Below are 21843 nucleotides of genomic sequence, written 5' to 3'. Positions count from 1 at the left end.
TATAACTATCAAATTAAACAACTTCTCGTGAGGTGACACAACACAATTCATGGACAACGATGTAAGTGGAAAATCCACCCTTCGTCATGGTACCATCGATGTCGAGACGGTTGTAAGTATAAACAACTCCTTCACATTAAACTTAAAGAACGTCATTACAATAATCACAACTTCTGCATGAATTAATAAGAGTTCCAACTCCGACATGATCACCAACTTTGAATCCGAGAACATTATTCGGACCAACCTCGGCAATCTCATGTCTGTAATTTGTACATTAATCAATAGTTAATTAAGAACTAATCATATGATAAAATAAAATAGTGAGTTAATGGATGAACATATATACGTACCAAGGCACTAAGGGCTGGTTTGGTATTGCTGTGCTTTGAAAAAAAAACTGCTTCTGCTGTGCTATGAGAATAAGCAACTGTGAAATAAAACAGCAGAGTGTTTGGTAAACTTTTTTGCAAAAATGCTTTTGGAAAAAAAAATGCAGTATTATAGTGTTTGGTAAACTTTTATGTAAAACAATTGTAACGGTGTGAAATGACCAAAAATGGTATAATACTAGATGTGCCATTAATTTAATTTTCTTAACAAATAAAGGTGAATTACTAAATATACTTTATTTTTAAAAGAAAAATATTTATAAACTTTATCTTAAATATATAATCTAACGTTTAACAAAAAATCATAATCCTACATTTATAATATCTATTTACTATACAACTATTACTCTTTATCATAAGCATCTCCAACACTAATGGTTATTTTATAAAAAAAATTAAACTAGTTTATTATTTAAAATCTCTATCTTTTTATGTTTTATTATCATAATTAAAATCAGTCCACATTTTTCTAGAAGCATCTCCCAAACTCTCTTTCTCTCACATGGCTCTTTTTCTTTCCCATTCTCATCCTTTCCGCCGCTCCAACCCATTTCACATTTTCTTTCTTAATCTTCCTCTCTCCATGCGATATCTTTCTTTCTCAATTGAAATCCTAAAGAAAAATTTCCTCTGTGCTGGATGGTTCGTTGGCAGGTCAGATCGCACATTCAAAAACTAGGTCGATAATGGAGGAGGGGTCTGGGATAGCTTTGCTTGGTCCAAAAGCTCAAGGTCCACAGCTCCAAGGTCTTGTAGTATGGCCTCACGATCTTGAACGACCTCAATAAAATATCTAGTCTCGACATGGAAGGTGAGTGTTCGAGCTTCGAATTGTTGGTAATTTCATATGGGATTTTGTTAGTTCAACTGGATTGTTGGTAATTCCATCTTGTGTGATAGTAAATTATGTAATTCCATCTTGAGCATGATATATGACTGATCTTACATACCATCCCATTTACATAGCACGAAACTTATGTCGTTGACTCACTTTTAGAACACATAGTTTGATGGTAATCATTTCTTTCTATTGAGGTGGCTCTTACTTATTTATTAGTATCTAGTGACTCGATCATATGTTGATGTGTACTACCACTCACTTAGTCCAACTTATAAGTCATCATTTTTGTAGAGCCTGGTTTAATTGTATGGTGCAAAATTGAGTTTTAGAAGAATTTAACTCAAGTTTCATAATGGATTAGAAATAATAATTAGATATTAAATTCATTATCTATATGAGTCAAAATTAAAACCGCACACTTGCAAGTGGAAAATTATGTAAACTAATTATGAACATGAGATTCTTTCTATCGTTGGAAATTTGGAAGAAAGAATTACCGCTAAATCAAGACAAATTAAAACAAAAAGCTTTCGAGGGACAAAATTGCAATTATACAAAAACTAGAACAGTGAAAATTCAAAACAAAAAAAATGAGTCAAACGACTCATAGTAAATAAATAAAATATTTTTAAAATAAAAATAAAAATGATTTGAAAATTTTAAATTTTAACTATAAAAATAAAATAAAAGATAAAATTAATAGTACTAAAATTAATTTTTTATTTTAAAAAAATAATTTTTCATTAAAGTAACCCGTTTTCGTTAAATTACCCCATTTTTAAACCATTAAAATAATTTTCCCTCCATTCTCTCTCTCTCTCCCGCTCCACAGTCCCACAGTGACTGACTGACACACAGCGCACTACTCCGTCCAAATTCAAACTGCAAACCCTAATTTCCCCACTCTCCCTCTCCCATTCCACCATTTCCGATGGCCTCCAACGCCCCCGATGAGCCCTGCAACTCCGAGACCGAACCGGAAACAATAGCCCTAAGAATCAAGGAGAAGCGCTCCCGCCGCGTGAGCTTCGCCGACACCGAGATCACATCCGTCCACATCTTCAACCGCGACGAGGACTACGACACACCTCCGGACCCCAAGCCCCAATCCAGCTCTCAAAAAGACTTCGAACATGCCGAGAACCCGGTGATAGGGTTTTTTAGGGACTTGGGCGGTGACAGCGACGATTTTAGGGATTCCGATAACGATGACGAAAACGACGACGGGAGAAAGTCGTTTTTCAGGCCAATTGGATCGCCCTCTCCTGGGAGTAGTGTTCCGGGCTCTGCTACCTCTAATGATGGTAAGCTATAAATTTTATCTTATTTTTTGATTAATTAGTAATTAATACACAATTAGGAAAGTAAAGGAAGATTCTTTAGAGGATGTTAGTACTTAATGGCTTATGTAATTGGTGCTTCATATTACCTGCTTACATTATACTGTACTTTAAATAACTCGAAAAGGATGCCGGTAATTGAATTTGTAACTGCATAGCTTATCTTGTTGTTTGTGTAGGTAGTAATTTCGCTGAGTGTGTAAATTTCATGTCTTAGTCGAAAATTATACCACATTTTATGGTTTGTTTTTGTAGAAGACAATTTCTTTGGCCCTGTATCGGCCAATTTCATTAGACCAGGACGGTTATCTGATTCTGCGGCCTCAGATGACATTCATGAAGCTACATTGGATACTACAGCATTTTCAATGCATTACCATAGTCTTGCAAGGTCAGACTCCGGAGGAGATCTCAAGACCCCAACGGCGGTTCGCCTTGCCTTTGAAGAGAAGACACCAAACCATAATACCAATGTTACTGATTCTGGAAGCCTCATGTCTTTAACAAAACCGAAGATGGTTACCCTTCAGTCTTCTGTCCCTGCTGATAAGGTCAGAAGTGGGGAAGATTCAAATGACATGAGTATCATAGAAGAAAATCCACATAAGTATGATTATGGTAGATTATCTCCAATATTAGATGCACTTCTTGCAGCGGGCAGCAAGGATATGCATGCTGACCCAGTTTCCGTCCTAGCCACTTCAATGCCACCGAATGGGGGTGAGGTGTCTGCATCAGATGAAAATGGGATTGGCCACATGAGAAATGGTAGAACTACTGAAATGGGCAATTTCAGCACCAATGACTTGTCTACTGAGGTAGAATCTGTTTCTCGTATCAAGTTGAGTGAGTCAAATGGCGGTTATCTTCATCAGATTGCTTACGATACCTCATCTAACGGAAATCATAATTCAGCTGCTGGTGATTCTGGTGATGGCCAAATCCAGACCCAGAATCAATTAAACAATGTAAGAATGTCTCTTGCAATCAAGATTTTGATAGAACTGTTGCCGGTGTGGTTTGATCTCATACATTCTGTATTTTACATTAGTAGATTTGATGATGGACGTTTTAGTTGTTGTTCTGAGGGTGGTTGCATTGTTGTAAGCTGTTGAACCAAAAAGTTCTGCCAGTGGCCCAGTGCATATGATTTTATGTATTTCAAAAATTACTTCTCTTAATGGCTCAAACATCTTATAGCTTTTGTTGTTTACTGAAATGGATTTTGTGGTTGTGGTAAACAGACACTGAAAATTTCTATGGTTGGGTTCTTTAATAAAATGGGATGTAAGAATGAAGGTAATGACAGTGGAAAATTAGGAACTTGGATATTTGGATATTGGATTGTAAAACAGAAGCTGAAATTTTAGTTTTCAGTCTTCTGGTCGACCATGATAGTTTGGTCGAATAGCTAAAGTAAATGGCCACGGCTTTGTTGGAGACTATTATGATAGTCTCATTGCCACAAATATTCGTCTAGTAGTCTAGTTATTACATTTGTACATTTTTAATTTTAACACATTATTTTGTGGTTGCATATCCATAGTCAACTTGTTCCATACTGAAATACACAATTCAACGTTATTCCATTGGATACGTCTTTTATTATGCTTGACAGTTAATGACTGGTCCTATTCTTGCCAACTGTTTAGTATGCATAATTGATGCAATATTTGTGCTTGCATTCTAGTTGAAACTTGAAATATTTATTCTCTTAAGTACATGTTTATGTAACTGCACCAATGAATAAACCGTAAGGTGCTTAATAAATTAATCGTGAGTTTTTTCTTATCGGTGAACTGATGCACAGGTTTTCTTGCAGGTGAATAAGGAATTTAGTCCTGAAGATGCATCTCCAAGGGGTATGAAAAAATTGGAGTTAACTGCTGTTAATGGCAATGGCCTACCAAAAGTCGATAGTGAAGCACTTCAGTTTGATGTGTTTGTCCAGCATGGACCTGCTTATCAACATTCGAGTCAAGGCTTGGTACAAGAACATTCACTTAAGGAGAAAATATATAATGATAATAGCGATCAACATTTGGACCAACATTATAGATCACCGATGGAGGGGTCCATATTCTTGTTATCGAATACTCCTAATTTGGAAAGACACTCAGGGATAGTGACTCCATCCTCAAAACAACCAGGTTCCTTTTTAAGTGCGGAACACACAAAACATAATGAGTGGGTTTCATCAATTCAGAAAAGCATTTCTAGGTTCACGCTTCCTGAACCTTCTCCCTGTGCTTCTATCGTCAACGATGGAATTCAAAAATTAAAATGTAGATTATCAAGTTACTCATCTGTGAATTCTCCCTTAACGAATGTTATGGCTTACATTGACAGAGATCTCCAATGCAAATTTTCCAATTCTCCTACTGCTTGTTTAGAGAAGCAAACAGCTATGCCTGATCTCAACAGAGGACAGAAAAGCTTATTTAACATGAATAGCAATGGAAATGAGAACTCAATAAACACCACTATGTTGAGCCAGGTTAACGAGACCGTAGACCTCGATAAAGTTGAAGAGCCTCAGCATATCATGTTTACATACACTCCTTTGAAGGATGCATACAGTACACCAAGAAAGGCGGTGGTTTCACCCTCTCAGCTGTCATTATCAGGAAGCAAAATGACACAGCATCTCATGTCAGAAACTCCCACAGAAGGAGCATTAATTTCTTCTGGGGCTGATTCCTTATTGGCAGGTGAGCAAGAAGATAATCCTCCCCATCTGCAAATTGAATCTGAAAAGAACTTCCAATCACCTTCAAGAGGTGCAGTCATTTTGAACAGCCCAGATAAAAGCATTCAAGGTGGAGCAGAACCAATGCATTCTAAACCATATGTCTGCAGCAGCACAACTGAACCATACCTTCAGGTCAGTCTCCGTATATTTGCTCAATTTTTAAAAGAACATGGATGTTGGGCCTATGTTTTATACCACACAACTTTGCTTCGCTTGTGCATTCCATGCCCTTTTTAAACACAGTAGACTGGGTGTTGGGCTAATGTTTGCTCAAATTTGAAAACATCTTTATATACAGTTTCCCATCCATTAGTTGGCTGCAGTTAAATAATAGGCTGTTCTATTTAGAAATATCATTACTTGTTCTGTTGTTGCTTAGGGATTTGACATTTTGTTCGGGAAATGGTCAATGCAGAGTCCTTCCGGTAAAGTGTCAGCTGAGAACCCCTCCATGAAAGGGCCAATTCAGAGTCCACCCCAGGAGAATCCAACCCTCAATTCTACCGGGAGAATGGCAATTCAGAGTTCCCTCAGGAAAGCGCCAAATGAGAGTCCCCGCAGGAAAGAATCAACTCTGAGTCCTCCCAGAAAAGAACGTACTCGGAGTCCTGGAAAAGAACCAATTCGAAGTCCCTTGGTGAAAGAGCTAACTCGAAGTCCTATCGTGAGAGACCCAATTCAAATTCCTACTGTGAAAGAGCCAATTCGTAGTCCCTTCATAAAAGATATGAATCGGATTCCCTCAAGAAAAGAGTCAACAAATAGCCCCTCCAGACTGGATTCATCTTGTGCAGCAGACACTGAGAATGTGCGACCTTTTGCTGGGAAGGACCTAGTATCTCATGAGTCCAATTCATATAGTCATCCTAGTGATGGTTGTTATCAGGGACAGCATATTTCACAAAATCCGTTTACAGGGAAAGATTCAGAGAATTCTGTTGGACAAAAACGACGAAACCTAGGAATAATTTCTGAGGATGGATACCGTACAGATATGATCCCCAGAATCCAGAAAAGTCCGAAAGTTCCCAGAAGTGAGAACTGCAATCCAGAGTTCATGCTGCATCAGTCAAATAAAGGTTACGATGAGAGACAGAAGTGTGGGGGTGATACAACTTGGAAGTGCTGGACTGATGTGTGTACTATTTCCTGTTTTGTTTTAGTCCACTTGAATGGCCAGGTTCTCTGGCAGATATGCTAGGTATTTTGTTTTCATACATTTTCTTACTTAAGATTTCCTTCTTGCAGATTTTAATAAAATTCGCAGGAGATACAGAACAACTGCTTTCTCCATTGGCAAGCAAACTAAATTTCAAAGCGGTATATTCATTTTCTTTTATTATTACTTTCTCCCAAGAAAAATCTAATCTGGGTGATAGAATTAACCATCTTACGCTTAAGTTTGTTATCTGTTTCATGTTGGTTGACATTGCTGTTTTATCATGATCAAGTAGATTGGTGTGCTGGAAGATATGCTGGTCCACCTATTGAAGGCTAAAAAATATGGGATGCTGTGTTCTGAAGTCCAGTCTCAGGTTTGCTGAATTAAATGATCAATCAGGGTCTGTTACGGACATGTTTACATAGTATAGTCGGACCACGTTGCATTCTTTAAATCTATAGAGCATCTACACTTTCAATTTTTATGCTAACACTGGTATTTAATGTGTACAGAAGTTCGACTGCCTCAATGTTGGGCATAAAAGGTGGTGTCTTTCATCATGCCTGTTATGATTATGTAGTTTAGATTCTTACGTGTCGAAGAATGTGGTTTAGCTTAATAAGCATTGACATTAACCTTTGCAGAGTAGCTGAAGCAAGACTGCTGCTTTATAAAATAGTGTATGAAAAGGCAAAATTGCAGTTAATGCAAGTGAAGCGTGATAAATTACAGGTTTGTATTTTAAAAAAAAACATATTAATTAAGGTTGGCTCTCTTATGTTTTTCATCTCTGGATATGCCTACAGTTTGTCACCTGGACTTATACTTGCCTGCAGATTAGAGTACAGCTCTTAAGCTCTGCAATTCAGAAGTCTCAGATGCTGAAATTAAATTACATCCATTGTCAGTCTGAACCTAGTGAACGGGAGACTCATGTTGATGATAGTCATCGTCAATACTCTTTAGTTAATTCTGAGGGTGAACAAGAGGTAATCATCAATTCTAAGATTGGAGATCCATTTACCAATTGTCTTGTCCCTGCAATCGTAGCTTCAGTAATTGTTCTTGCCAAGTTATCTGTCTGGTCTTGCCAAATTATCTGTCTGGTTTTCCTCTAATTTTTAACAAAAGGATTTTAAACACTTGAGAAAACTGTTAAAAAGATTGTAAACTAGAGAAATCTATTGTAACTACAAAGCAAGGTGAATGATTCTTTGAAAAAAAAAAAAAAAAAAAAAAACATTACATGAGATTGTGTATTTGCGATAGAAATGTGATTTTATTGACTAGGTAGACCCTATTCTATTGGGAATATATTAATCAGAGTTGAGTACTAATCTTTAAACTTTTCCTGCGAACCAAATTCCAAGAAAGATGCAGTAAATAAAATTATTAGTAGAATTTGAAAACAGGTGACAGGTTTCTGTTATAAATGCTCCAGAAGATTATATAAGATGAATACAGCATAAGAAAACCGTTCTTCCTTTGCCTTTCTCAAACAACCAGTTCAGCTTATAGATATTACAAAAAATAATTATGTGAAGACAACCCAATTTCAGGTCATGATTTTTGTTTATATATTCCTTTTTATTGTCAGGCTTCCCATGATAATGTAAGCACAATGAGGCAGGAGCTTAAAGCTTTGGACAGAGATGTAAAAAGCTTAAGCAATTTCTTTCACAGCCACTGCAAGTTGAAAGGAGAACAGAGTTGCGCTGATACTATATCTTTAGTTCAACAACATCTCAAGACAAGAACATGTTGCAGGATTATTTGCCATGATTTGCAGGTTATTTTTATTCACGATATGACTTTTCAGACACAAAACAAATGTCTTATGTCACTAAGAGACCTGTGATTTCAACAGCTATGGAAAGTTGATCATTTTGAGATTAAGAATGGCCATTACAAAATTCTTCTCAGTTACCATGGTTACGTCTTGCAAAGGTTTTTTCTTCTTCTCTTTGGCTGTTCTTTTGGATGAGTCACGTATTATCTTTCTTGTTACCAAATTCAAGTATGACATGGTTTCATGTTGATGAGACACAGGTTTACAGGTACTGGGGGCCCAGCATCAAACATAGTCATCTCACACAGTTTCAATTATATAAAAATCACAAAGGTACTGAAGTCAATAAGTTGTGTATTTTGTTGTTTCTTTTCTAAATGGTTAAATTTTTTGGACATCAGGAATTCCCAAACATGGATGTTCAAGTTGCATTTGGTTTTGTGCTAAATTTTGAGGCCACCAAGAAAAGTTCTGATTTGAGATGTTTGCCGTTGGCACAAGAAACGCAAGTATGTTACCATTTAAGTGAATGGAATTTTTTACGTGCATTAGTTATAGGAATTGTGGTACTGGGTTTCAATTTGTATAGGTTGTGGACTATGTATGACTGTCAAAGTGGGTAATATGTTTCTAACTCCACATTATAGACTGCTTTTTCACTTGGGTCCATATATAATGCAGGTAACCCGTTCACTGCTAAGAAATCTGCTAGACGTGGTTGTGGAAGTGCACCTGGCTCGATTTGAGATTGTAAATTTGATTCAAACAACTTTTCAAACTCCATCTGGTAATAAATATACTGAAAATGTGATAATCAATTTGTTTATCCGAACTTTCACTGAATCAGTTTGTTTATCTTTACTAAAATCTGGTTATATGTCCTTGTTCTATAGCTGAGCAGCTTGATCTGAAGCTTTGGTTCCTCAATTTTAAGAGCGGTAGACAGGTGGCAGTGACTCTTGACATGACCTGTTTGAAAAGGTAGAGTCCTATCCAATTTCCTTGATTATCTTTTTGCTTATCTGATGTAGAATTTTATTCCAATATTGATTGGCTGGATACAATCCAGCGACTCCCCGTATATTGAGTATTTAAGCATTGTATGTCGCCGCTGCAGATTACTATTGTCCTTTCAGGATTGTCTAGTTAACAATGTGAAACTACTTGCGAGATTATATGCAAATGTTTGTTGTTACTAGTCTCTATTGAGATAATATGCAAATGTTCGTCGTTACTTAATCAGTCAGAATCCTCTATGCCTTCCATACCACAATGTGCTTTATACGTATATAGACCTTAGTGCTTTGAATAAGTAGTGACTTGTTTGTTGGTTTCTGGACAGTGGGATTTATCCCTCGGAGATTCTTCCGCATCAGATACAGGCTTCCTCCGAATCTGCAGTGGAAAAGGCGCTGCCCGAGTCACTATTAGCTGAAACAAGAGCTGCAGCTGAGATTCTTGAATCTGGATATACGAGAATAAAGAGGCTCTGCAAGTGTATCTCCAATGTGGTGTAACTTCACACGCACGCGTATTTCCAAGGGAGGTGAAGCATGTCGCCAAATAAGTTGTTGGAATTTACCTTAGGTTACCATAGTCGTGTGTGTGTGTATATATATATTTTTAAAAGAGCGTAGTCGTATATTTAGCTAAAGATAGTTCGATAACTCGGATTTTTCTCACCCAAATCCTAGAGGGCAGTTTTTTTTTTTTAACCAAGTTCTATCGCTCGAGCCGTGCAAGGTCACTAGCATATTGAACTTGTTGAGGTTGAGCACACATTCTTCTCTTTGTTGTAAGTTCAACAATTATATAACCAGCAATTCATTTATATTTTTACTACTACAACAACAAAGCCTTATCTTATTAAGTAAGATTGGTTGTATGAATTTTAGTACGCTACTACCTTTGGTTTTTCATTAAGATTTTATTGGCTCTAAGTACTTTTTGCTATTGACCGAAAAAAAAAAAACAAAACAAAAAAAGAAAACAAATCGTTAGTAGGGTAGAAGGGGGATTTTATTTATTTTTTAAGACCAAAAGAAAAGTGGAAAAGGGATATTTTGTTGGTGCAATGTCGACTAGATTTCTGTGAAAAATTGGAATCTCGCATATAAATTGACAGTTGGATGTGTCTTGGAGCTATCGTAGGCTAGACTTCCGGAAGCTATCGTAGGCCTGTAAGGGAGAAGATATTATTTGCCCAAAAGAAAAAGTGCAAGATATTTTCTTGATTTAATCTTTAGAAAAAATCTGAGTTGAATGGTCAAATGGCACCCAACCTGTTTTCATATGGGCAGGTGCCTCAGTGGACAATTTCTCCTTAATCGTTACGAAATATAATTTCTGGTTTGCAAAAATTGTATCTGGACTTAGACTTTTATGGCACAAGTTGAGATTTTTCACTTAGAGCAAAATGGTAAATATGCCAAGAGTTTGTCCAATCGATAACTCATAACTGTTTACGTGGCCTACTTTGAGTTTGAGAAATGTTAATAATAATCGTTTTTTAATGCTTATTGACGTTGATAATCACTCACGCGAGCAAAATGATAATAGGCAAGAGTTTGTCCAATGGATAACTCAATTGTTGGCGACGGTGTGTTGTATGTTGAGTTTGAGAAACGCTAGTGATAGTTGTCTTTTAACGCACATTAATGATTGACAATCACTCACATAAGTCAGCAAATGTTGACGTGCCTCATTTGGATTTGAAACCATCAAAAATTGATAATCACTCATATGCAATGATTTTCCTTGCCTCGTGTTTGAAAATACAAATGGCAATCGCCCACTCTTGACATTACTGGATTTGTGAGTCCACAATCACATCTAATTGTCCCACCCACGAGTTTTCCTTACTACTATTCATGGGTGACTTTCATATATATATATATATATATATATATATATATATATATCTTTAACTTCCACTCGAGCAAGCTCCTCTTTTTACTCGTTAAGGTAAAACGTCAAGATTTGTGAGCGAGATACTCACAGAATGATACAGATTTGACAACAAGACATTAAAAAAACAGTCCTTCAAAGCTCAAATTTGATCTTTACGTGAAAGATTAGCAGATATATAATTAATAATTGTAAATCTGGGAAACCCAAGAATATTCTGGTATGCAAAACATAGGTCAACTTCTTAATTTTCTGCCTTTTTGCTGGACTGCAATGATATGCTTGCTGGTAAACCCAATTATTTGGTATCTTTTCTCCCTTATCAAAGGGCACGGGGAGTCACTGGCGACTAGTCCACCAGAAAGTCCACCAAGGTTTAGATATGAGAGGATATCATGGGGGCACGTGGCATGATCTGAAGGGGTCAAATTATGCAGAAGAAGGTTACTTTGGTAAATGCACATTAACATAGTATTAAAATTGAAAGATGGGGAAAAAAGGAAGCACTTTTTGTGAAAGTGGGGTTTGTAAGTTGAATCTCACATTTCTTTTTTTGTTCAGTTCGAGTGGCCTTTCAGTTGCCTTATCTCTTGTTACAATTAGTATATAAATTAGGCATGTAAATCTTGTATATATTCTCCACTAATCACAATACATAATACATAGTTTACCTTAATACATCTGATTAAGCTACTTAGCTTCCTACACCTCCCACTTTTTCTTGTTGCTTCCAACTCCTTTGGGGTTTGACTATTTGTATGATTTTGGTATGATAAACAACTACCCTAGCTTTTGTGATCTATTGGGGTTTAGGGTTAACTCTAACTTTGGGAAGCAACTTACTTGCAATTAGAGGTGACAAATTAACTTGTTGGATTGTTAATGGTTTCCCATTAAGACCCGTTTGATATCAGCATAATATAGAGGTGAATTTGGTAATAGTGATGAGGGTGTGAGGTGAAGTCAAATTTAATGGGTATTAGCCACCTCTAATTGCAACGCGTTATATTTCTTTTACTATTTGCTTCTCTCATTTCAGGATAAGTCACGTTGTCATTTGATGAGAGAACAAAGACAAATCATCGTACATTCGTTGCATGTAAATTCTCTTCTAATTAACCTTAGGGATATAATAGGTATATATTGTCATTAACAAAAATGAAACAAATGAATATACATACACCTTATTGCATGTAAATTCTTTTCTAATTAGCTAAGATGTTATTATAGGTAAATAATCGTCTTTAAGAAAAAAGAACAAAAATGAAGAAGTATACACCTCCTTACATGCGAGTCTTTTTCACGATCAATTCCGATGCCATAATAGGTATGGAATCTATCATTTTTAGAAGGGTAAGAAAAGGTACATTCATACACAACAACATTATCCTTATGATGTATTATGGTTTTATCCAATTCAATCATGTACGGACATGTTCGATTCTAATTAGATTGTGTAACAAGCAATGCATGTAAAGAATAAGGTGAGATGGATGCACCATAGTTATGGTAGGCCTTAGGGAGTAAAAAGTGCAAATGTAGGGTGTAGTAGGTCCCATGACGTATGACTCATGAGAGGACCTATTATTTTTTAATGTCAAATTAATATATTGCACATTTGAGACTTTATTTTCACTTTTTGGAGAGTCTTGTTCATGTCAAGTTGCCTCATCTGCACTCATATGAAGGTTTCTAGAGCTTAAAGGATTGGATTTATGGGGATGTAGCATGCTAGGGGAGAGTACAAAAGAAAAGTTCCCTAAGATTGGATTGGATGGCCGTCTAAGGCATCACAATCAAATGAAAACTACAATCAAAACTTATGCGAACGATTAACGAGCATGTCATTTTTTCATTATTATTCGAGTCTCCTATTTCGTAAATTAGAGTGTTATTTTTATCACAATCTTAAAAGGGAGACAATTTTAATTGTAGCCAGTTGTTTAGTACATTGTATTTGTTTACTTACATTTGAAATCAAATCTTCGTCCCTATCTAAGGTATTAAAAGTTCAAATTAGCTCTATATGAAATGATTCTATCTTAAGACTTGTTTGGAAATACTTTTAAAATGACTAAAAGAGTTTTGGAGAAAACGTTTTTTTGGCTCCAAAAGTCTTGCATGAAGCATTTTAAGTGTTTTTCAAATATTTACTTGCATTCTTGCTAAAGATTAGTACCAAAAATATTTTTCCCAAAAATACTTTCCGACGTTTTAAAAACACTTTCAAACCAGCCCTTCAATTATTATAGGACGTTACTTTGTAAGAAGAAGAAAAATAACAAAGAAAAAAATCAGACCAAGGGAAACAAATAAACAAAAAATCTAGGGACAGATGATGAGATAAGAGACTAGGACATGTGACATGCCATTATCATGTGGAATTAGTTCATGGATAGGGTGGCAAAGCTGTTAAAAGTGTTTTCACATGGTTCTCATAATCTCTGCATCCCTTCCTTCTAATTATTTTCATCAAACAATTCAGGTTTTTTAAATTTGATTCAACGACGAAAAATAGAGGCACATTTTAAAAGTTATAATAATTTTAACCGTTTAATCAAAATTTAAAAATTTTAATTATTTGATGAGAAAGATTATCTGGAATTGATCTGAAGAGGATGAGAGAAGCACTTTTAATAGCTTTCCCACCCTAATTCCGCACAAAAAAGGAAAATAAAATTGCCAAAGAAAATGAAAAACAGAGAATCACAGAGGGAGGAGATATTAAGAGAGAGAGTTAGCTTGGAAAATTAAATATGAATTTAAACGATGGAGGGACCTAGAAAAGGGAAAGGCCTAACTTTTTCCATTCACTATGAAAAGGACAGGGACCCACACCAAGTAATGCACTTTTTATCAACTTTGCTGAAGTCACCATCTTTGGAGCCCCTATGACACCCTTCACACCCACCCCTCCACCTCCTCCCCAACCCAATCTTTCTATCCTTCCCATCTCCACATAAGAAGAGCAAGAAAATTTGAGAAAACCCTCTTCTCCCAACAACAAAAAAAAAAAAAATTCCCAGAAAACCCAAAAAGTTCACACCTTTAGGGTTCCTTCAGAAGCTTGTAGATTTGTATTTCTTTTGTAATAAAAAGAAAAATCAAAAGCTGCCTGTACACCGATCTTATCCTCCTCTGTCTTGGTAAAGTTTCCTGAATGCTCTCTGTCTGTTGGCTTTTTGTTTCTGTTACTAATTTTCAGGCTTATTTGTAGTTCAAAGTTTTATTGGGTGTTTGTAGTAGATTTACTTTGATTTTTCCTCTGTTGGTGGGTCTGATAATTCTCATCTGAAAATTCAGATGGTGTGAAATAATATGTAGGGCCTAATTAAATTACCCTTTTATTCATTCTTTTGTTTTGAGTATATATTTGAAGCCAAAATCTTTGCTGAAAAGCTTGTTTAATCTGTCAGTTCACCCAAAAGATTTTATTTTTTTTGTGTTTTTGGTGATGCAAGATTGTTAAATTTATTTACTTTTTTTACTTGCTGGTTATATTTTCCTGATATCTGCAAATTTGGTTTTTTTGTATGAATTTGATGTTGTGAAGCCCTTGTTTGAAACGATATTTTGGATTTAGGATCCAATTTTTTCAGATTAGTACTTGGAGCATCTCCTAGACAAGTGAAAAATGATCTGAAAGTTTTTATGTATTTGATAATTGACATAGTAAGTTCCTTGTTTCGATGTCGTTCTCTACGAAAACTTGTTCATGTTCTTCCTGTAACATCTTTTGACAGCAATAATACTGAATTTCTGTTTATGATGTTGTTTGAAGGCTGTAGTCAGATATATTCAGCAGAATTGTTGTCTTTCTGGGAAGCTGGTTTCGGTTAGATTCGTATATAGTTTTGGATACAATTGGGAAACTTTTGACTGGAAGAGGAGAGAAAAAAAAGTTGAAACATGGGTTACATGTGTGATTTCTGCGGGAATCAAAGGTCCATGGTGTACTGCCGGTCTGATGATGCATGCTTGTGTTTATCGTGTGATAGAAATGTCCACTCTGCAAATGCCCTCTCTAGGCGTCACTCGAGAGCACTTATTTGCGATAGATGCAATTCGCAACCCGCATTAGTAAGATGCACGGAAGAGAGAATGTCTCTTTGTCAGAATTGTGATTGGATGGGTCACGAAGCATCCACCTCAGCTTCCATGCATAAGAGGCAGACACTTAATTGTTACACTGGCTGCCCATCGTCTGCCGAACTGTCGTCTATCTGGTCATTCGTATCGGAATTACCTTCTAACGGAGAATCTGCCTGCGAGCAGGAAATGGGATTGATGAGCATCGCTGACAACAGCACCGCAACTGATTGGAACCAAAGTGAAAGTAACACCAGGCAAAATGCATCCGGTGCAGATGAAGTGAATGCTGCGCATTCCATGCATAAGTCTGGTGTTCTGGTTGGTTCCCCTTCGTTGCCTGAACGTAATCATGCTTGTCATGTTGTTGGCCAGCTGTCTGGATCTGTGAATGCTTCATTGCCCAAGGTAATTTTCTTTTCCAAAATTATGATCTTGATACAACATTGGGTACAATCTGTTCTCTAAATCCTTGTGTGTGATGTTGTTCTAAGTTTCATCAATGACGTTTGCAATTTCGTGTTATGATTATACAGCTCTACTCTCATGGGCCCAAAGGTTCTGGACTCCCTGAAGATGATGACCTTTATGATGGTTTCGATATGGATGAAATGGATTTGAATCTTGAAAATTATGACGAACTGTTTGGTGTATCTCTCAATCACTCTGAAGAGCTTTTCAAGAATGGTGGGATTGATAGCTTGTTTGGGGCAAGGAACATGTGCAGGAATTATCAAGATGCGGTTGCTGCTGAGGTAATTTTGTCTCCTTACTTTCGTGCTTTACAATCTTGGGAGCAGCCTCTCCATAAAATGGGGGTAAGGCTAGCCGACATTCACCTCTCCCAGACCCTGCGTAAAGCGGGAGCCTTGTGCACTGGGTACGACGACTTTCGTGCTTTACAATGCTCGGACTTTCTTGATCTCTATTTGTTCATTGGCTGGGTCGTTGTGTTAGACTATACTGTGTAACTAAAAACTTGCTTTATTTTTATCTTACAAGTAGGCATTCTGAACTTTTGGGTTTTTCTTTCTTAATGTAGTTGGTAAGCATGTCCGGATTTGAGTTTATAAAGTGTACTTGTGGTTAACTATTAGTGTTTTTATTATTCAGGGGTCTTCAGTTGGACTGGGAAATACACCGCAGCCAGCGTGCAGTAATGCGGCATCTGCTGATTCTGTAATGAGTAGGAAAACTGACCCAATTATTTGCTTTCCGGCAAAACAAGCACATTCAAACCTTTCATTTTCGGGCGTTACTGGAGAGAGTAGTGCTGGTGATTGTCAAGATTGTGGGGCTTCCTCAATGCTTCTCATGGGAGAGCCGCCATGGTGTCCTCCTTGCCCTGAGAGTTCCATGCAATCGGCTAACCGTAGTAATGCTGTTATGCGTTACAAGGAAAAGAAGAAGGCACGCAAGTAAGTGTACTCCAAAAAGTAAATATATTAGCAAGCACGCACACTGCTACTTGTTTATCATTCATTTATTCAGCCAGCAATTTTTTTCTAGTTTCTTCACCTCGTTGTATGACCACTTCTCGGAGTAGTCTTATGTTTTTTTCTTATTATTCGCCGTTTATAGAAGATTTAACTATATAGGGTGTCTTGATTTCTTTCTGTACTTTCTTCTGGTTGAAGTGGTTACACTTTCACGGAAGTCTTATTTGGTCATGAAATTTTGCGCTGTTCCTCTCAACTAAACATCCGTATTTTCTGTTGTCTTTTTGATAGGTTTGAGAAAAGGGTGAGGTATGCTTCTCGCAAAGCAAGGGCTGATGTAAGAAAGCGTGTGAAGGGCCGCTTCATTAAAGCTGGTGAAGCTTATGATTACGACCCCTTGAACCAGGCCAGAACCAGAAGCTATTGAGTACAATTTTTAACCAATTTTTTATAACACAAAAGAAACAATTGCTGTTTGATTGTTATTACGTTACGGGAGTTGAAACTGATGCATCTTTCTCTTGTGCAGTGAAAAGATGTATGATTGTATCACAGGGCCTTGGTTTCGTCCGGAGATAAGGATTGATGCAAACGGCCAGGTTCTGATGCTTGACTACTAAAGTGGAGGAGCAACTTTCTGATTCTACGTCACGATGCCAGATTGATTGATCATCACACTATCCAGCGCGTTTGTTTCCCTTTTATGTTTCTCTAGGAGAAGTTCATCAGTTCAATCGTTCTCCCGGGAGGATTCACATTGGTCTTCCAAACCATTACTATGCTTGATGTCCTCGATTGTCCTGTTATTATATTTTTTCGCCCTCCTGCTCCGATAAAAGTGGCTGCCACGGCATCTTGGTGGCTGAACATGTAGTTTCCGGACCATTAGATTAGCTGCGATTGTTCTGTTTTTACCTTTTTTCTGTTCATTTGACATACACAGGATCTGTACGTATGCCGTTGATGGTTATGAGCTCTGACATAAGACCTTCGTGAGGTGAGACGTTAAACTCGAACTTGTAAATTCTTCGGTTTCATTTTTGTTGGCCTGGGTAGACAAGAACAGGATAGTTTACATATGCAGTTAGTTTGTAGTTATGCCGAAGGAGATGTTATTCGCTTTTGTTGTCATAAAATGTACAAGTATCTGAACTGGACTTCAGTTCACCTTGTAATTTTAGTGTATCGTATTCGTAACCGATAATGTATTGTCAATTTTGCGTTCTTTCTCTTGTATCAAAAACGTATTCGGTTTCACAAGCGATCTGAAGATCTTCGGAAACGTTTCCGTTTCAACGATAACGATTCGGCGATGGCAACCATCATCTTCTATAGCATCTTCTGTAGCATGTCAATGCTTTGCTCTCAAATCAAGGAGCTCAACCCGCAAAACCAAATGTCATGGTAGAACCAGGAGGATCCTCGTTGTGAGGATTTTAAATCATGTTTGTTTATCGTATATCATGCGGTCAGTTTTTGTCTGGTAGAAAGGCTTCAAAAGTGTGAAATCGGAATTGCGGTCGAGCAAAACCGAAAAAACAAGGTAAAAGAAATTTTTGCACAGAATGAAGGGCAAGAAAAAAGAAACTGAAAGCAGAAGAGGTTGATCATGTACATATTTTCGCCAATCGCATCATAAAACACTCATTTATAACGACCAATAGAAATCGAAAACAAAATTCCACCTATGCAGTAGCAACAAGGATAACATAAGTTTACAAAAAGTGTGCAATCAGCACAGAGCTGTTTGTTCAGTTCCACAGCATCAATCATCATCGGAACTATCTCCAGCCACCCTTCCAATGTCATCTTCCGCAACGGTATCCTGTATGAAAATTGAAGAACACATGTCACTGGAATCAATAATAGAAGCTAGAAGCGTATTGTGTCACGTGTTTAGGTGAGTGCGGGAGTGTCTTTGACAAGTGAAACACTTAACCAAGATGTGATTACAGATGCTTACCGGCATCTTATCCCAGTCTTTCAATTTGGGATTTGTGAGCATGTAATTATCTCTTAATGGTGCCCAGGCAGGCCCTTCACCATCCACTGCGCCCTTAGACGTATGAGCCTGCATGTTAAATCACTCTCAGTACACATTGGCCTTTGGCACTACCAACATGTTATGGAACCAAGTGGTAGGACGACAGTTACATATCAGGAAAGGACCTTCAACATCAGATATCGATCCTCCAAACAAATTTTAAAATATAAGAACAAAGAACGTCTACAACTATATGGTACATAATATATATGATTGTTCAAATCTTTGAATATAAGAAACAAGAATGTCTACAACCACTCCTTCCACCAGTGACGAACATCAAGATGGTAAAATGCTGTGGGAGAATGGAAAGGATCTGATAAAGGAAAAAGTAGCTGACCTTCAAAGATGTTTTGCCCAACTCGGAAAAGAATGCTTCTTTCCTCCGCTTTTTTATCACTGGAATTATTTAAACAACAATATAGGTAGATTAAACACAAATATTGAACAGAGGTTTCCACACTTTAAACAAACAATTGCTCTATGAGTCTAACCAACAAAAATAACCAAGCATAAAATAATTCCCCCCTCCCAAAAAAACCTGAGCCAGGATCATAAATATATATGGCATGACAATGCAATTATCATGGAAGGTGACTCGGTGAGTAAAGTCAGAGAGTGGAAAAAGATATTTCGGTTAGTTAGAGAATGTGTGAGGCTGCTTGGAGGACAATTGAAGAGGAAGAGACAGAGAGTCCCCTCAAAAGGCCTCACTGCAAACACTGAATTAATATATGCCTCCTAACTAAGCCAATATGAGATCCAAATCAATTCATATGGCTACTCAAAGAAGCATCACAAAACAACTATTACTAACAGAGACCAGAGACTACAGCAAGTTTGTTCAACCCTATATATGATATGATCACAACATATTGCTTTTACTTCAGTGTAAAATTTTAAAACTAACTCAAGCAGAGTTAATATCGGAAACTTATCAACGTAAATTGTCAAGAACGAGAGTCTCAGATTGTAGCCGCAGTAATAAGAACACACCTTTGGCATCTTTAAACTTAGAAGGATTCAGTCCTTTCTGAGCATTTTGTGCCTTGTTGACCTGCATTAGACACAAAATGGAGCTCATGATTCAATGTGGCACAACGGAAACAATCTTATCAAAACTTTAAAAACAGGCAAACAATTAGATTCACATAAAGCAACTCACAGCATTGAACAACTTCACCACTGAACATCCAGCATTGCACACGGTAAATGTGAGCTAAGTCAGTATGAGAAACAAATTTGATAACACTCCCAAGACAAATAACATTCGATCACATACATCTTAACCAAATGGAAAATTCGGTACCTCCTTTAGTAGCAACACCGATTAGAAACCTTTCGTGTGTGTCTAAATAGTTGGCCGGCATCACATGCCCCTTTTCTATCACCTATCAAATCAAAACGATCTGCACAAATAAGCATTAAACCTTTCAAGCAAAATGTTGGATGCACGCACATTACAATTAAAAACAAAATCGAAGTTGTGAACTACCGTGTGCTTTTCCTTCTTAGCCTCGCCCTTAGCCTTGCGCTCGGTCTGCTCCTCGGCAAGCTTTTCTGCAACAAGCTTCTTGTGCGCCGACATCACGGGTCCCTGCAAAGCAATCAAACATTTTCCTGTAACACACAAAAAACTCCCAAAAACTAAAGAATTAGACATAGCAGCTCGATTCTATATAACTCACCACTGCATCCTGAGAAACAGACTTCTTGATTATACTCTTGAATGCCAACCTAAACGCCTTGCAACCCTCCGAAAACTTCATGATTCCGGGCAGAAACTCGCCGTGCTCCTCGTCATCCGAAAAACCATCATCCCTAGTGTGACCACCACCACCTTCCTCCGCCTCTTCCCCTGAAGACGACCCGCCACTGCCACTCGGCTCCTCCTCATTGTTTCCCAACGGTTGCGGTTTCGGTTTCAGTTTCACATGTTCCTGTTTGGACTCCTCCTCGTCCTCCGAATCGTACTCCCGGGCTCGTTTCAGAAACAGTTTCTTCATTTTCTTGTTAATCTTCTTCGGCTTCATGGCTCTGATTTCCTCCGACGAATGTAACATCTTCGCCCTCTTCTTTGCCCTGGAGCCCTTCTTCTTCCCTATTTTCCGCTTCCTCGGCTCTGCTGCTGCTTCTGGAAGATGGTTTTCTTCGGCCATGGAGTCCTGTGCTCCAGACCAAATCAAGGTTGAATCTTTGGCCGCCGCCGCTGCTGTTTCAGCCGACAACTGGCTGGGAACAAAGAATAATTAATACCAGTGAAGGAACTGTGACCCGGCGGCACTACTCGCGAAGAAGAGAAGACGGTTTGCCCTATTTTTGTCATTTTAATATTTCTCTAGACGATGTCGTTTTACTAAAGTTTTTTTTTTTTTTTTTTTTTTTTTTTTTAGTTTTGTAGCACTTGATGCGGTATTCGAGAGGTGAAAAGTAATTATGTTTGTGCATTCTGGTGCAAATTTGATCGCCATCATCATTGTCACGAACAATTTAGGTGGTTACTTGTTGAAAACTTAAATACTTTTTGTTGATGCCTATTCACTTTTTAAAACAATTTCAATTGTTATAAATCGAAAGCTTTATCACAGTATGACCACTAATATGTGCATCGTATAAAATTTATACACGATGAAAAATATGAAGCCATACTCAAGTAGAGACATCAAATAGTCAATTAGTGTTCCATTCGTCTTAAATAAGGTTTTTTAATCTACGTTTGTGATGATCTTTGCTCTTAGTACTTAGGGTTTACTTTGTTCTATATCGAAGAGAGTAAATCTAAAATATTGAAGGAAGGGATTTTTTTGGTGTAAGGTTATCTTATACATGCAACGTTACAGAGACGGTATGTTCTTGGAGAGAAAAATCATGAATGCAAAAACCTTCTTTTCAATCTTTACCTATTCTTACTTTTGTCGATGTTTACAATTGAATCACAATAATAAAATCCTAAGGGGAACAATCACACCAAGAACGCAATAGGTGCTAGCTTTTTCTTTATTTTTTTTGGTCGACAAAGATTTTGAGCACTGTTTTATGTAGTTGGCTACCGTCCAATTAATCTCTAGGTATTTGAAAATAAAGAAAT

At 37.3% G+C, this 21843-nt stretch overlaps 3 protein-coding genes and 1 non-coding gene across 11 annotated transcripts; 2 read left to right on the top strand and 2 right to left on the bottom strand.

Moving 5' to 3' along the window:
• The first annotated feature begins 893 nt into the window (after window positions 1–893).
• Window positions 894–10131, top strand: LOC126582077 (uncharacterized). 6 transcript variants are annotated; one of them, XM_050246066.1, is made up of 17 exons: window positions 894–1203; window positions 2066–2537; window positions 2829–3541; window positions 4396–5457; window positions 5705–6460; window positions 6574–6645; window positions 6780–6860; window positions 7000–7031; window positions 7132–7219; window positions 7324–7476; window positions 8085–8276; window positions 8355–8434; window positions 8537–8609; window positions 8678–8785; window positions 8958–9063; window positions 9170–9257; window positions 9619–10131. In XM_050246066.1, the coding sequence occupies exons 2-17, from the start codon at window positions 2165–2167 to the stop codon at window positions 9791–9793; spliced, it is 4152 nt and encodes a 1383-aa protein (XP_050102023.1). In that variant the 5' UTR covers window positions 894–1203; window positions 2066–2164; the 3' UTR covers window positions 9794–10131. The 6 variants fall into 6 exon arrangements, with proteins under 6 accessions (XP_050102023.1, XP_050102028.1, XP_050102027.1 ...); XM_050246067.1 differs by lacking the exon at window positions 894–1203 and adding an exon at window positions 1211–1405; XM_050246071.1 differs by lacking the exon at window positions 2066–2537 and having other exon boundaries at window positions 2832–3541.
• A 3954-nt stretch (window positions 10132–14085) lies between these two features.
• LOC126582442 (zinc finger protein CONSTANS-LIKE 9-like) lies at window positions 14086–17936 on the top strand. Of its 3 annotated transcripts, XM_050246592.1 has the most exons (7): window positions 14087–14329; window positions 14767–14855; window positions 14965–15680; window positions 15809–16027; window positions 16386–16690; window positions 17003–17138; window positions 17241–17936. In XM_050246592.1, the coding sequence occupies exons 3-6, from the start codon at window positions 15093–15095 to the stop codon at window positions 17136–17138; spliced, it is 1248 nt and encodes a 415-aa protein (XP_050102549.1). In that variant the 5' UTR covers window positions 14087–14329; window positions 14767–14855; window positions 14965–15092; the 3' UTR covers window positions 17241–17936. The 3 variants fall into 3 exon arrangements, with proteins under 3 accessions (XP_050102550.1, XP_050102549.1, XP_050102548.1); XM_050246593.1 differs by lacking the exon at window positions 14767–14855 and having other exon boundaries at window positions 14086–14329; window positions 17003–17117; XM_050246591.1 differs by lacking the exon at window positions 14767–14855.
• A 363-nt stretch (window positions 17937–18299) lies between these two features.
• Window positions 18300–21057, bottom strand: LOC126582443 (uncharacterized). The gene is made up of 8 exons (XM_050246594.1): window positions 20444–21057; window positions 20251–20352; window positions 20065–20146; window positions 19921–19940; window positions 19752–19812; window positions 19096–19154; window positions 18675–18782; window positions 18300–18536 (listed from the first exon to the last, which is right to left on the bottom strand). Exons 1-8 carry the CDS (start codon window positions 20912–20914, stop codon window positions 18477–18479), a joined length of 963 nt encoding a protein of 320 aa, XP_050102551.1. The 5' UTR covers window positions 20915–21057; the 3' UTR covers window positions 18300–18476.
• LOC126584068 (small nucleolar RNA U19) lies at window positions 19402–19511 on the bottom strand. Its single transcript, XR_007609985.1, has one exon. It is a non-coding gene; the product is annotated as a small nucleolar RNA U19 (small nucleolar RNA).
• Window positions 21058–21843: the final 786 nt, after the last annotated feature.

Source organism: Malus sylvestris, chromosome 9, assembly GCF_916048215.2.
Source record: "Malus sylvestris chromosome 9, drMalSylv7.2, whole genome shotgun sequence".
Classification (NCBI taxonomy): domain Eukaryota; kingdom Viridiplantae; phylum Streptophyta; class Magnoliopsida; order Rosales; family Rosaceae; genus Malus; species Malus sylvestris.
Note: the sequence above shows the minus strand (reverse complement) of the source record. Positions and strands in the feature narration are given on the sequence as shown.